Raw genomic sequence first — 16,264 nt, 5'->3', positions numbered from 1 at the left:
TTGAAAAGGTATGATAAAGTAATTTTGATAAAGTATGACTAGAATTGATATATACAGTAAATGCTTGGACTATTTTAATTTTGGTGAATCTCTTATACAATAGGTTAAAGTTATGTATAGAACTCCAGGTGTAAAATAGTACAAATTGGGTACTTCTCAGAAAGTATTAAACTGTCAAAAGGAGTAAAACAAGGTTGTACACTGTCTGCATATCTATTTATTGTGGCCATCAAAATGTTAGCTATTAAAATCCAATCCAACAATAACATAGAGGGGCTAGAAATCCAGGGCTTAAAAACAAAGGTGTCATTTTATGCTGACGACTTAATTGAGTTTCCTCTTAAATCTGCAATCTGGATCCCTGCACAGCCTCATAGATGATTTAGATCATGTTTCTAACCTCTCTGGATTACAACCCACCTAGGATAAGTATACCATATTACATATTAAGTTGCAAAAAAATACAACACTTACATTACCGTGTAGTTTACCAATAAAATGGTCTGATGATGAAATGGACATACATGGTATTCATATCCCTAAAGAAATAAAGGAACTACCTTACTCTGCCTTAATCGGTGCACGGTCAAAATGGAAGTAAGCATATGCCGATTAAAACCCCTTTTTTTTAGCAATCGTTTGAATTATTAGGACATATAAACACCTTAATTGGTGTTCCAGAGGTGTACTTGATCTGTGCATGTGCTAGCACCAGCCAAGTGAGCCTCCCTCTTTAGTGTGTGCGAAGTGTGTCTGGAACAACTGAATGTATGCATCTTAGAAGTAGTTTTCACATACACATTTGATTCATTCTTCAGCAGTCTTATGGCTTGGGGTTAGAAGTTGTTAAGGAGCCTTCTGGTCCCAGATTTGGCGCTCTGGTACTGCTTGCCGTGCGGTAGCAGAAAGAACAGTTTATGATTTGGGTGACTGGAGTCTCTGACAATTTTTTGGGCCTTCCTCTGACACTGCCTAGTATATAAGTCCTGGATGGCAGGAAGCTAGCCACAGTGATGTACTGGACCGTACACACTACCCTCTGTAGCGCCATACGGTCAGATGCTGAGCAGTTACCATACCAGGCGGTGATGCAACCGTTCAGGATGCTCTCAATGGTGCAGCTGTAGAACTTTTTTAGGATTTGGGGACCCAGGCCAAATTATTTCAGTCTCCTGAGGGGGAAAAGGTGTTGTCATGCCCTCTTCACGACTTGGTGTGTTTGGACCATGATAGTTCGTTGGTGATGCGGACACCAAGGAAGTTGAAACTCTCGACCCGCTCCACTACAGCCCCATCGATGTCAATGGGGGCCTTTTAGGCCCGCCTTTTCCTGTGGTCCATGATCAGCTCCTTTGTCTTGCTCACATTGAGGGAGAGGTTGTTGTCCTAACACCATACTGCCAGGCCTCTGACCTCCTCCCTATAGCCTGTCTCATTGTTGTCGGTAATCTGTTGTGTCGTCAGCAAACGTAATGATGGTGTTGGAGTCATGTTTTGCCATGCAGTTGTGGGTGAACAGGGAGTACAGGAGGGGACTAAGCACGCACCCCTGAGGGGCCGCAGTGTTGAGGATCAGCATGGCAGACGTGTTGTTAACTATCCTTACCACCTGTGGAGGCCAGTCAGGAAGTTCAGAAACCAGTTGCAGAGGGAGGTGTTTAGTCCCAGGGTCTTTAGCTAAGTGATGAGCTTTGTGGCACTATGGTATTGAACGCTGAGCTGTAGTCAATGAACAGTATTCTGGCATTGGTGTTCCAGGTGGGAATGGGCAGTGTGGAGTGCAATTGAGATTGCATCATCTGTGGATCTGTTGGGACGGTATGTGAATTGGAGTGGATCTAGGGTATCCAGGATAATGCTGTTGATGTGAGCCATGACCAGCCTTTCAATGTACTTCATGGCTACCAACGTGATTGCTACGGGGCAGTAAGCATTGAGGCAGGTTACCTTCGCTTCCTTGGGCACAGTGACTATGGTGGTCTGCTTGAAACATGTAGGTATTACAGACTCGGTCAGAGAGAGGTTAAAATGTCAGTGAAGACACTTGCCAGTTGGTCTGCGCATGCTTTGAGTACAGGCTCTGGTAATCCGTTTGGCTCTGCGGCTTTGTAAATGTTGTCCTGTTTTAAAGGTCTTGCTCACATCGACTACCGAGAGCGTTATCACAGCTGGTGCTCTCATGCATGCTTCAGTGTTACTTGCCTCGAAGCGAGCATAAAAGGCATTTAGCTCGCCTGGTAGGCTCGTGTCATTGGGCAGCTCTCGGCTGGGTTTCCTTTTGTAGTCCGCAATAGTTTTCAAGCCCTGCCACATCCGACGAGCATCAGAGCCGGTGTAGTATGATTCAATCTTAATCCTGTATTCACGCTTTGCCTGTTTGATGGTTCACCTGAGGGGGTAGCGGGATTTCTTATAAACGTCCGGATTAGTGTCCCGCTCCTTGAAAGCGACAGCTCTAGCCTTGCTCGATGCGGATGTTTCCTGGTATCCATGGCTTCTGGTTGGGATATGTACGTGTACAATTCAAATCCCAGGGGTGGACATGTGGAATAATAATAACTTCATAAATGAACATGCTAAATATAATCATGTGTGTCAAATATGTAAGCTGAAAACACTGTATGTTAAATGCATTGTTTGTGTGTGTATGAGTGTCCCTAACCTTGCCAACAAACAAAGAGCTGTGAATGGATCGGTGGTTCACCAATCAGAGCCTTGATGGGCTCAGCCACAGTAACAAGGGGTGATGTATAATGATGAAACAATATATTTTTTTATAGAATGTTTCTTTGGGACCATCCCAATGACTGATACACAGGAATGTTCTTGCAACGTTCTCATGAAACGTGTCTAGAACATTAATATCTTATCATTTGAGAACATGGCAACCATGTTCTGTGTATGTTTGGTGGGACGTTGAATGAATATTCTCCTAACCCTCAGAAAACTGGACACGTGTATGTCCTTGCAACATTCCCATGAAACGTGTCTAAAACATTCATATTTTAATTGGGACATGGCAACCATGTTCTGTGTATGTTTGATGGAACATTGATGGAATATTCTCCGAACTCTCAGAAAACTGGACACATGAATGTTCTTGCAACGTTCCCATGAAACGTGTCTAGAACATTAATATCTTATATTCTGAGAAGATGGCAACCATGTTGGCACTCTTTTACCAGGTACTGCAGGAATGTGAAAATAAAAGAGAGCCGCACACTCTAGGAGCTCAGATGCAAAAATGTAATTACCAACGTTTCGACAGCCAAGCTGTCTTCATCAGGGTATGAACTGCAGGAATGTGAGAATAGAATGGCAACACCTCAGTGGTATTGGGTAACATAAAACTCAGCAAAAAAAGAAACGTCACCCTGTCTTTCAAAGATAATTCGTAAAAGGGTTTGAACACTGTTCCCCATGATTGTTCAATGAACCATAAACAATTAATGAACATGCACCTGTGGAACAGTCGTTAAGACACTAACAGCTTACAGGTAGGCAATTAAGGTCACAGTTATGAAAACTCAGGACACTAAAGAGGCCTTTCTACTGACTCTGAAAAACACCAAAAGAAAGATGCCCAGGGTCCCTGCTCATCTGCAAGGAGGCATGATGATTGAAGATGTGGCCAGGGCAATAAATTGCAATGTCTGTACAGTGAGATGCCTAAGACAGCGCTATGGTACGGAGAGCTGATCGTCCATGCAGTGGCAGACCACGTGTAAAAACACCTGCACAGGATCGGTACATCCAAACATCACACCTGCGGGACAGGTACAGGATGGCAACAACAACTGCCGGAGTTACACCAGGAATGCACAATCCCTCCATCAATGCTCAGACTGTCTGCAATAGGCTGAAAGAGGCTGACCTGAGGGCTTGTAGGCCTGTTGTAAGGCAGGTCCTCACCAGATATCACCGGCAACAATGTCGTCTATGGGCACAATCCCACCGTTGCTGGACCAGACAGGACTGGCAAAAAGTGCCCTTCACTGACGAGTCGCGGTTTTGTCTCACCAGGGGTGAATGTCAGATTCGCGTTTATCGTCGAAGGAATGGGCGTTACACCGAGGCCTATACCCTGGAGCGGGATTGATTTGGATTTGGAGGGTCCGTCATGGTCTTGGGTGGTGTGTCACAGCATCATCGGACTGAGCTTGTTGTCATTGCAGGCAATCTCAACACTGTGCGTTACAGGAAAGACATCCTCCTCCCTCATGCAGTACCCTTCCTGCAGGCTCATCCTGACATGACCCTCCAGCATGACAATGCCACCAGCCATACTGCTCGTTCTGTGCCAAATTTCCTGCAAGACAGGAATGTCAGTGTTCTGCCATGGCCAGCGAAGAGTCCGGATCTCAATCCCATTGAGCACGTCTGGGACCTGTTGGATCGGAGGGTGAGGGCTAGGGCCATTCCCCCCAGAAATGTCCAGGAACTTGCAGGTGCCTTGGTGGAAGAGTGGGGTAACATCTCACAGCAAGACCTGGCAAATCTGGTGCCAGGTCATAACAACTGAAAAGGGTGTGTGTGTGTGTGTGTGTGTGTGTGTGTGGAAATAATTCAAATGTAGTATTAACACTGGAGTGATAGCTGTGCAGATGATGATATGCAGGTAGAGATACTGGGGTGCAAAATAATAACAATATGGGGATGAGTTAGTTGGGTGGGCTATTTACAGATGGCCTGTGTACAGGTGCATTGATCAGTAGCTGCTCTGACAGCTGATGCTTAAAGTTAGTGAGGGAGATATAATCAGCTTAGTGGGAGTATCATTTGTTTTTCAAATGGACAATTACCCAAAACACACCTCCAGGTTGCATAAGGGCTATTTAACCAAGAATTGATGGAGTGCTGCATCAGATGACCTGTCATCCACAATCATCCGACCTCAACCAAATTGAGATGGTTTGGGATGAGTTGGACCACAGAGTGGAGGAAAATTAGCCAACAAGTGCTCAGCATGTGGGAACTTCTTCAAGACTGTTGGAAAAGCATTCCTCATGAATCTGGTCGTGAGAATGCCAGGTGTATAAGTGTACAAAGCTGTCATTAAGGCAAAGGGTGGATACTTTGAAGGTTTCTAAAATATAAAATACATTTTGAATTGTTTAACACTTGTTTGGTTACTACATGATTCCATATGTGTTATTTCCTAGTTTTGATGTATTCACTATTATTCTACAATGTAGAAAATAGTAAATATAAATAAACACCCTTGAATGAGTAGGTGTGTCCAACCGTTTGACTGGTACTGTAACGATCGTCTGTTGAAGAAGGTGTGGACCAAAGCGCAGCGTGGTAAATGTTCATACTTTTAATTCAACTGAATCAACTCAATAACAAAAATAACACAGAGAATGAACGGAAACCGGAACAGTCCTGTCAGGTGCAGAAACACAAAACAGAAGATAACTACCCACAAAAACCCTGTGGGAAAAAGCTAAGTATGGTTCCCAATCAGAGACAACGATAGACAGCTGTCCCTGATTGAGAACCATACCAGGCCAAAACAAAGAAATACAAAAACATAGAAAAAGGAACATAGAATGCCCACCCAAATCACACCCTGACCAAACCAAAAAACTCTAAGGTCAGGGCGTGACTGGTACTGTATATCACCAGCATTTGATTAAAACAGGATCACAGGATCTGACGCTAACTAAACCATCCAGTGTCTTATCTCTGAAACTACCTCTAAAACAAGGAGGAAATTCTGAATAATAATCAATCTGATGATGAATACAGCTGAAATTCAATCAAGCCACACTTCAGAAACCAGCAGTGCGTTATGCTGTGTAGAAACTGCACCATCAAGCTCGCCAAATCTCCCCAGCCTGACTGTACAAATCCAGACATAAATGGAAAACAACAAGATTAGTTGATGGTAAGCGCCTGCCCTGTTTACGAGAATCAAACACAGCAGCAGCAGCGAAACTCACTTCCTAATCACTGGGGAAGTGAAGGGTCAAATGTCTGGTTGGAAGATAGAGCGGTGAAGACCACCAACAAGAGTATGCTGGTTATGCGAAGGTTGTACAGCTGTGAAATAAACTAAGTGAAGCCTTGGTCTTTACAAACGGGTCATCCTCTGGTCAGTTGCCACTATCTTGAGATCAGTCAAGGAGGAATGAAAAAAAGGTTCAGCTTAAGCTAAGCCTAGTTAGTCTCCAAGGACTGAGCACACACTCCTTATGCGGTTTCTACATTCCAGGTTGTAAGGGCCAGCACATCTCTACTACTCTTAGTCAAGTGGATCAAGCCTCCGTGGTAGCTACATCTCCATAATGTTGACACATACCTTATTGCACTGAATGTTGCAATAGATCACGAGTGAATACTGGCCAGACACCAAAGATGCAGGCCAAGACTTTGATCAGTCCAAAACAATCTAATAATCTTGGCCAAATCCCCATGTTTCAGTTACCACTAAATCGAAAACAGCCTTGTGAACCAGCCTGGTTGCGTGATAGCTCACCACTTTAACACAGCTCTCAGACTGGTTCTGCGAGGCTAGATCAACTCTGTGCCCATTAGGACAGAATAACTCACTGTGGTTTTCAACAGGGAAAGAGATACAATCTCACCCTGTACATAAGCATGCATTAGCGAGAGAGAGCGAGAGAGAGAGAGAGAGAGAGAGAGAGAGAAAGAGAGAGAACTGTCCCTGAAGGTTCTGGAGCATAATAGAGAGATAGGACAGAAGTTGTGACATTCTAATGTTATTTTAACCCTCTGAAGGCACACTCAGAAGGGCTAAGGAAAGGTGAGAATGCTTGTCACTGCTCACTACCTCACCAAGCATAACTCAGTACATGAATGCATTTAATTGCGATTGTGGGTATTCAGAACCAACCAAGGACACCTTTTAGTTTCATTCAGTTAGCATCCAATTATCACAAACGGCACACTGTGGTGTTGACGCTTGTATCCAAGGACCTTCAATAGCTGTCATTTGAATTCATACACCCCTACCTAGTTATGCAAATCTGAAAGGACTGGTAATGACTGGATGGGTATAAGCAATATAGTACTGTACAGTAATGATTCTATTTCCCCCTTGATAGGCCATATTGATTATCCCCATCCAATCCTCTCAGATCTCCCCAGGTCCCTTGGGGGTTTGAGATTGGGTGTATACCAGTTTCCATGGTGATTTAGGCAGGAGGTGAGTCATAGTCAAACAGGAAAGGGCAGGCTCTTCCTGTCTCTTGTTTTGGAGACACAGTGGGCCAGAGGCAGGATGGGAAATCTCCTGTGATATCCAATGCCTGGACTCCAGCCACCCATGTCATAGACTGTTCTCTCTGCTACCGCACGGCAAACAACAAGTCTGGAACCAACAGGAGCCTAAAGAGCTTCTACCCCTAAGACATAAGACTGCTAAATAGTTAGTTAAATAGTTAACCAATAGCTACCCGGACTATCTGCATTGACCCTTTTTGCACTAACTCTTTTGACTCATTACATACGCTGCTGTTACTGTTAATTATCTATCTTGTTTCCCAGTCACTTTATCCCTACCTAGAGTATATGTACATACCTAAAGTTCCAGTCAAAAGTTTGGACAAACCTACTCATTCAAGGGTTTTTCTTTATTTTTACTATTTTCTACATTGTAGAATAAGAGTGAAGACATAAAAACTATGAAACAACACATATGGAATCATGTGATAACCAAAAAAGTGTTAAACAAATCAAAATATATGTTATATTTGAGATTCCTCAAAATTGCCACCCTTTGCCTTGATGACAGATTTGCACTCTCTATTATTCTATTTTTTTTCTCTCTGCGTTGTTGGGAAGGACCAGTAAATCAGCATTTCACTGTTAGTCTACACCTGTTGTTTACGAAGCATGTGACAAATACAGTGTGATTTGATTTGACCTAGATGGAAATCTGTGATCCTCCATAACCCATAGCAAGTCCCAACAAGTTGATTACTTTATAATATTGAAAGCCTTCAATGGCACTACCCATGCTAAAACAGGCTTTGTGGCAAGTGTGCCCTCCATCCAACTCTATGGTCCAAATTCCAAACTTACCTGAGGCGCTCGTCCTCTTTCTTCCGGAGCTTCATGTCCCGCTGCACCACTTGTAGAACGTGCTCTGCCTCATCGTCCGTCAGTCCCGACATGTCCAGCTTCCGCCTCATGGCTGACTCAGGTACCACTGTCAATCCAACCCCCTGCCCCAATCGGTTGTCTCTACTGAGCTCAGGACAGACTGTAAGTGGATGACAGACATTGGGAAAAGGTCAAAGGGGGACATTTCTCTTAGATTATGATATAAGGACAGTTTGGGTTGTTTCTTCTAATGGTTAAGGTTTGGATTTGAGTGGGTTAAGCTTGTCTTAAGTGTGTGCCTAACGTAGATCAACACAGCACAACAGAGAACTATGCTCAGTGTCGTCTCCTCCTTTAGCAAAAGTCATTTTCAGTGAGCACACTTAGATAAAGGGGTTATTTGCTGAGGAATAGGGTTCCACCAATAACTGTTTTCGTCTGAAGAACCCTTTTTGATAAACAATGGTTCATTGTAAGACAAAGGGTTCTACCTAAAACCTTTAACATTCTATGTTTCTTTCTTTTATATAGTGCCTGAGCATTAGTGTTGACCTAAGTATTTCAACTTTGAAATCGGGAGTTTGAATAATCTGATAGATATAAATAGATGTGTGAGAATGCTTTAAAATGTATATGGAAATATTGTGAATGTATCTGGTATCCCCTTAATGACTTTACATGTCTTTCAAATGAGTATTTTCTGTGATTTTATAAAGCAGAGAATAGGTGAATTGAAGGGAGTATGAGTGAACCAGCAGTGTCCCCATGGGGACAAACCGAATAACCATATATGGTTCTACTTTGCACCTTTTTTCAAAGACTGTATCACACACCTCACTGCTGTATCTATCACTAACAACTAGCTACATCAAGATTCAACTAAAACAAATATACAGTTGAAGTGAATGTGAAATGTCAGAATAATAGTAGAGAGAACTATTTATTTCAGCTTTTATTTCTTTCATCACATTCCCAGTGGGTCAGAAGTTTACATACACTCAATTAGTATTTGGTAGCATTGCCTTTAAATTGTATAACTTGGGTCAAACGTTTCGTGTAGCCTTCCACAAGCCTCCCACAATAAGTTGGGTGAATTTTGGCCTAATCCTCCTGACAGAGCTGGTTTAACTGAGTCAGGTTTGTAGGCCTCTTTCATCGCACACGCTTTTTCAGTTCTGCCCAGACATTTTCTATAGGATTGAGGTCAGGGCTTTGTAATGTCCACTCCAATACATTGACTTTGTTGCCATTTTGCCACAACTTTGAAAGTATGCTTTGGGTCATTGTCCATTTGGAAGACCCATTTGCAACCAAGCTTTAACTTCCTGACTGATGCCTTGAGATGTTGCTTCAATATATCCACATCAGTTTTCCTCCTCATGATGCCATCTATTTTGTGGAGTGCACCAGTCCCTCCTGCAGCAAAGCACCACCACAACATGATGCTGCCACCCCCCCATGCTTCACGGTTGGGATGGTGTTCTTCGGCTTGCAAGCCTCCCCCTTTTCCCTCCAAACATAACGATGGTCATTATGGCCAAACAGTTCTATTTCTGTTTCATCAGACCAGAGGACATTTCTCCAAAAAGTACCATCTTTGTCCCCATGTGCAGATGCAAACCGTAGTCTGGCTTTTTTATGGCGGTTTTGGAGCAGTGGCTTCTTCCTTGCTGAGCGGCCTTTCAGGGTATGTTGATATAGGACTTGTTTACTGTGGATATAGATACTTTTGTACTTGTTACCTCCAGCATCTTCATAAGGTCCTTTGCTGCTGTTCTGGGATTGATTTGCACTGTTTGCACCAAAGTACGTTCATCTCTAGGAAACAGAATGCGTCTCCTTCCTGAGCGGTATGATGGCTGCATGGTCCCATGGTGTTTATACTTGTGTGTACTATTGTTTGTACAGATGAACGTGGTACGTTCAGGCGATTGGAAATTGCTCCCAAGGATAAACCAGACTTGTGGAGGTCTACAATTTTTTCTGAGGTCTTGGCTGATTTCTTTGGATTTTCCCATGATGTCAAGCAAAGAGGCACTGAATTTGAAGGTAGGCCTTGAAATATATCCACGGGTACACCTCCAATTGACTCCAATGATGTCAATTTGCCTATCAGAAGCTTCTAAAGCCATGACATCATTTTCTGGAATTTTCCAAGCTGTTTAAAGGCACAGTCAACTTAGTGTATGTAAAATTCTGACCTACTGGAATTGTGAAACAGTGAATTATAAGTGAAATCATCTGTCTGTAAACAATTGTAGGAAAAAATGACTTGTGTCATGCGCAAAGTAGATGTCCTAACTGACTTGCCAAAACTATAGTTTGTTAACAAGACATTTGTGGAGTAGTTGAAAAGCAAGTTTTAATGACTCCAACCTAAGTGTATGTAAACTTCCGACTTCAATTGTACAAATTAAATCTTTTTTACTTCATAGGTCTAATGAAATGCTGTGTCTGTGTTGATTTCACAATATAGAGCATGCACCAGGAAGGAATACATGGTGGCTCTGCAGTCTTTTGTCAGTGTGTGAGTTTTCTGGTATGCAGGTCGGGCAGAAAGACCTTCCTATCCAATCCTTACATAGCATCATTTGTCTTCCTGTGTACAAACAATGCAGTAGGAGAACCATAAGCATTCCCGAAATGCACACTTCTTTACACAATGTTATAAAAATGATCTGCTTTTACAGAAGACTGAATTGTAATTAGTCCCTTTTCACTCAGCAATGAGATGCCTTTATTTGAGTGAATGAATATAACCTAATCATCCATACATTGAAATATTACTGTAGGCTCTGACTCTCTCTTAAATCAAGATACCATTGTCTAGATTGGTTCCAAGTCCTTCATTTCCTCGACGACAAAAGACAAATCGTGGTTGGTATTTTGTGTGTACGGGAAACACAAAGCTAAATATTTAAGATGAACAATGATGAATGAAAAGCTCAACTAACGCTCTGTGCTGAAAAACAAGACTGAACACAAGATTACAAGTGTGACTGATTGAAGGAAAACCTGGGTGGGCTACACTGTGCTAGACACTTGTACTCTCAGATTGAACAACACCTTGAGCTGTCTGACTCTTCAGGAGCAGCCAAATACCCCCCCAGACCTGGGTTCAATACAATTTGAAAACCTTCAAATACTTTTAGCATTTGCTTCAGCCTCCCTGAAGTGCCAGATTGGTGGGGTTTGCACTTTTTCAACTGTTGTATTGGATCCATTGCAACGGGCAAGGTCAATCAAGCCTAGATAAAGTATTTGGAATGATTTGAAATAGTATTTGAACCCAGGTATGACACGTATCACTGGCTTGTTAATAACTCCTGATTAAGGTACTAACTACAGCAGGTGATTAGGACTGCTCTCAGCACAGCAGCACCCTAAACCCCCATGGTGAGAGAACACACATTTCAATCTGCTAAACTACAACAATCAAGCCGTTTTGTAAGGAGAATTAGTACTCATGACCTGAATTACATTTCCCCAGTGTTTCCTTTTCTCTCATTCTGACTCACAGAGCAACATTTCAAACAACGTTTAACTGTATATGAACGAGAGGACAATCAGGACAGTCAGACCAGAACTCGAATGGAGCCAACGACAACCAGACCTAGACCCGACCCGTACACTAATGGGTCTGGGTCTAGACCAGACCCGATTGGACCCGAGTGACAAAAAAAAAGAACATCAGCCAAGTTGCCATTCTGGTAAACAAATAGGTTTATATGTTGGCTAGGCCTTCTATAAAATCAATAAATTCACCTTAATAGTGTAAAATAAATATGCTATAGGCTATGCAGAGCTGTGGTCGGGTCCATTCGGGTCTATTAGCTGTAGTTGACTCGAGACCCGATGACAATCAAACACACCCGACCCGGACCCGAGGGAAAAGTTTGAATTTTTGGACCCGGACTCGCTCAGGTCCTGGGACAAGTCTGAGAATCCAGGTTCAGGTGGACCAGTGAAGACCTCTAATACCGCATGTCAGAAGTCCCGGAAGAGATTCAACGGTGTGTGTGTGTGTGTGTGTGTGTGTGTGTGTAGTCCAAAAGCTGATGTCTCACTCCAACTCTGACATAATAGCGTATGATTACTGATTTACAATCTGTTGAGCTGATGTGAGGAGGAACACAGGAGTCCATCCTGGAGTTAACAGGAAACATTGCCTGCATCTGTACAATCATGTTAATCCATTCAGTATCTCTTTTGGAGGGGGAGAGAGAGATAGAGAGAGAGATTGAATGTACATTTGTGAATAATTCGTTATTATACCAGCACTACCTTGTGATGATAGTGATGAACAGTGAAATCAAATTCATATTAATGATTTGGCTATTACTATTAGGATATTCTGCTTCTTACCATAACTTTGACTGGGTGTAATAATAACATGTTAATTTGTCACTTAAAACGTAGCTTATATCGAAACATTAAAATATAGACAAATAAGTAACTCACCGGGTCCGTGCCCTAGGCTTCTTCTTCTCAGTTCCACACCGGTACAGTAAACAAATCCCGGTCTCTGGCCAGCGCGCATTAACACGATTTATAAAAAGCAGAAACACTCTAGCCTACATGATCATATCCGTGTAAGTCAAGTCCATTTCATTCTCATTTCATGTTAGACTCTTCAGAATTTCGACTGACTTTTTAGGCAACTCGTGCATAAAGCTAGTAACCTATGTTTCAGTCTCTGTACAGTACGGAAAGGGCGGCATCTGGACTACTAACAAGCGCAATTGAAGTTGCAAACACCTGCTAGCGAAAGAGCCTATCAGACCGCGACATGTAAACCGTTATTTTACTGTTTGGAATGAACGCAGCACAGTAGGCTAAACTGTAAATTCATTTGTACAGCCCTTCAGTAATATCACAAAGACTATGCCACAGTAGTTACATTCATCGACAAAAGTGAATATAATTGAGCAATACATTTTCCATGAAATGTTTTTAACTGAATGAGAATAAAGTCATCATATTCTAAGCTTCCATCATCTATTTCTAAGGAGCAACTACAGCTGGATTTGAGGGTAACTTTTCATGGAACAAAGTTTAACACTCCATAATCACATCGGCCTACTAAACCTGAAATGCAATGAAATAATACACTTGTAAATACAAGTTTGTTCGTGGGCACATTTGATCACATTTTAATGTAAGTCATGATCAACCGAATGCTCACTGAAGTTTTTATCCTGGCATCCCTTTCCCATTCAGATAGCCTTGGTCCTCACACCCTTACTGAACCCAACCAGAAAACAATGGATTCTATACACGCATCAGCCCAGCATGAAAAAAGAGAGAGAAAAACAGGTACTCAACTGCAAGAGATGGTGAAATAAATACAACTAATAACCAGGAAACTCCACAGCCTGTGACTATATCCCAGAAAAGAAAAGCAAGCTCCTGCTGGAACAGTGAACAGTCACACAGTGAGGTTTCCTGGGGTAAGGAGGCTTTTTGTAGCCTGGTCCCAGATCTGTTTGTGCTGTCTTGCCAACGTGAATGGTCATTCGTGTGGCACAGATCTGAGTCCAGGCTTTTTGAGGGAGCCAGTAAAGTGATTCTTTGGAGAATGAAGCTGGACTAATGATTGCTTCATGTGAAACCCAGTCACATGAGGATCCAGTCAGCTGGGGCTGCTGCCAGGGCTTTGGTGTGGTGTGGTGTGGGAGGGCAAAGTTCACTGGGGGCCTCTGCTGCTCCATGTTAGGTCTCTAATCTCTGATGCTTGTAGTAGACTCGGTATCAGAGCGCAGAATCACACCGTAATGCGCAGAATCACACCGTAATCACACTATGCCCCATATACTTGGGGCGGCAGGTAGCCTAGTGGTTAGAGCGTTGAGCCAGTAACCGTAAGGTTGCAAGATTGAATCCCCGAGATGACAATGTAAAAATCTGTCGTTCTGCCTCTGAACAAGGCAGTTAAAACCCACTATTCCTAGGCCGTCATTGAAAATAAGAATTTGTTCTTAACTGACCTGCCTGGTTAAATAAAGTAAAAAATATATACTGCACTAAGTAGTACACTATACCGGTAGTTGAATTGAGAGAGAGAGAGAGGATCGGAGAGCAAAGTGGGTGTGTTGCATGCATGCATGAGTGTGCGTTGTGCACCCGTGTGATAAAAGTACAAAAGGGAGTTCAGTGTGTAGCAGGTTCTAGTGTATCAGCATGAAGCAAGCTATGTGGCTGCTGGGTGTCCTGTGTCTGCAGGTCTGTCTGCTCTCCACCACAGCCTTTTCTGACCAGACAGATGAACAGCAGCCTTACAAACCAACCAAGCCATGGTAAGACATTCCAATCCTCTGTTCTTTACTGGTCAGAATGAACTGTGTTTTTCTACCCACAGAGTTAAATAGAACACAAATATAAATGTGTCTCCATGGGTCTAACAACCTTTGGGGGTCGGGGAACATTGTGAGTCAGTGAGGGTTTGTCCAAATAAAGTCATCAGTATGGTACATGTTTTAGGCAAATTTACTCGTATCTTCAGATCACATCAATGATATTACTGTGTGCATGTGCGGCTTCAACTATGTGGGCTGACACACATCAAATGTTTTCACTCAATTATCCAGGACCTCTGCCATTCAGGACCTCCACACCAGGCGGTGTCAGAAGAAGGCCCTAAACATTGTCAAAGACTCCAGCCACCCGAGTCACAGACTGTTCTATCTGCTGTCGCATGGCAAGCGGTACCGATGCTCCAAGTCTGGAACCAACAGGGCCTTGAACAGCTTCTACCCCCAAGCCATAAGACCGCTAAATACGGTAAAACTTCAATTAGTAGCTCGGGCTTTTATCACTGAACACCAACAGCGCTTATTAGACTCTATGTCCTTAATACACACAGCTTTTGCTCAATAAAATGTTGAAAAGACTACCGCACTGTTTACTGTGACCAGTATGACCTGTATAAACATTATAATACCAAATCCATCGCAGATCAGACTTGCAAAGACTAGGCTGCCTATCATACGCCCCCGATTTCGTGCTTCAGCACCATTCTCTCACCAGTTTGACCTTGTTGAGCTTTGTATCCCCCCGTAGTTCCAATCACACCAGATAGAATTCACTATTCAACGTTTGTTCAGGTCCCCAGGACATCGTTAGATGACTTCAATACCGTCCACTTGGGGCAACTCAACCGTCAAAGTGAATTATGATTGACAGTCAATTTTTTTTCTTCTGTTTTAACAGCTTTACCTACTTTCTCTTCGCCCATAGACATTCATCTACCCCTGGACAAATGTTGAATACTGAAGTGAGACCGTGAGATCGTGTTGCTAGTTGAGCTGACCATGTCAAACCACACTTCTGTTTCATCCATGGCAAGGATGTGGCTCTCCTTTCTCTTCGTTTGCGCAATCTTTGCGGCTACTCGCTGTAGTTCACTCCTAAACAAGAGAATTAGACCCCGCGTTTATTTGAAACAGGCGCTCATTTGCTGGTACTGTATGTGTGTCGATGCCCGGCTATCAAAAGGAACAGGCAGCTATTTGAGACTGCGTTTATCTGAAGTTTTACGGTAGTTAGTTAAATAGTTAACCAACAGCTACCCGGAACATCTGCATTGACTCTTTTTCTGCTCCTCACATATACTGCTGCTACTGTTTTTATATCTATCCTGTTGCATAGTCACTCTATTCCTAGTTATACGTACATCATTACCTCAATTACCTCGTACCCCTGCACATCAACTCGGTATTGGTACCTTGTGTATATGGCCAAGTTATCGTTACTCATTGTGTATGTGTTATTGCTTTTGTTATTAAGTGTTATTACTTTTCTATTATTTCTCTATTTTCTTTCTCTCTGCGTTGTTGGGAAGGGCCTGTAAGTAAGCATTTCACTGTTAGTCTACACCTGTTCTTGACAAAGCACGTGAATAATAAAATTTGATTTGGATTGAATTATAGTAATGGAGAATGGAAATGTACGAATAGATGAATTGCTATCATATTCATATTTCTGTGGGGCTTATGTTCAGAAGTTCTTTTTTTACTTCCGATGTTCGTTTCTCGATAACAAATTCCTGTTAACATTGAGGATGCAATTGTTGTATTGGGTAATATCCTGCTGATGTTGTATGGTGTCAAAGATAATACCAACTCCTTCTCTAATCTGAGGGTACAGTTCCAGTGCTAGAGAAGTTACATTGCGCCATTGGGGTTGTCGAAGCAAT

At 42.6% G+C, this 16,264-nt stretch overlaps 1 protein-coding gene across 4 annotated transcripts in view; it reads right to left on the bottom strand.

Annotated features, from left to right (window-relative positions):
• myripa (myosin VIIA and Rab interacting protein a) overlaps positions 1-13,491 on the bottom strand; it is a 57,374-nt gene extending 43,883 nt beyond the window's left edge. For 3 of the 4 annotated variants that reach the window (XM_065013334.1, XM_065013336.1, XM_065013335.1), the window contains exons 1-2: positions 12,532-13,295; positions 8,050-8,230 (exon numbers count right to left, since the gene is read on the bottom strand). In XM_065013334.1, the coding sequence (XP_064869406.1) occupies positions 8,050-8,230; positions 12,532-12,610 (260 nt within the window). In that variant the 5' untranslated portion in view covers positions 12,611-13,295. Of the gene's footprint in view, positions 1-8,049; positions 8,231-12,531; positions 13,296-13,395 lie in introns of those variants that run through there. The other variant, XM_065013337.1, reaches the window with a different exon arrangement.
• Between the last annotated feature and the right edge of the window lie 2,773 nt (positions 13,492-16,264).

This window comes from Oncorhynchus nerka, linkage group LG9b, assembly GCF_034236695.1.
Source record: "Oncorhynchus nerka isolate Pitt River linkage group LG9b, Oner_Uvic_2.0, whole genome shotgun sequence".
NCBI lineage: Eukaryota > Metazoa > Chordata > Actinopteri > Salmoniformes > Salmonidae > Oncorhynchus > Oncorhynchus nerka.
The sequence above is the reverse complement of the archived record's forward strand: the minus strand, read 5'-3'. Positions and strand labels throughout refer to the sequence as shown.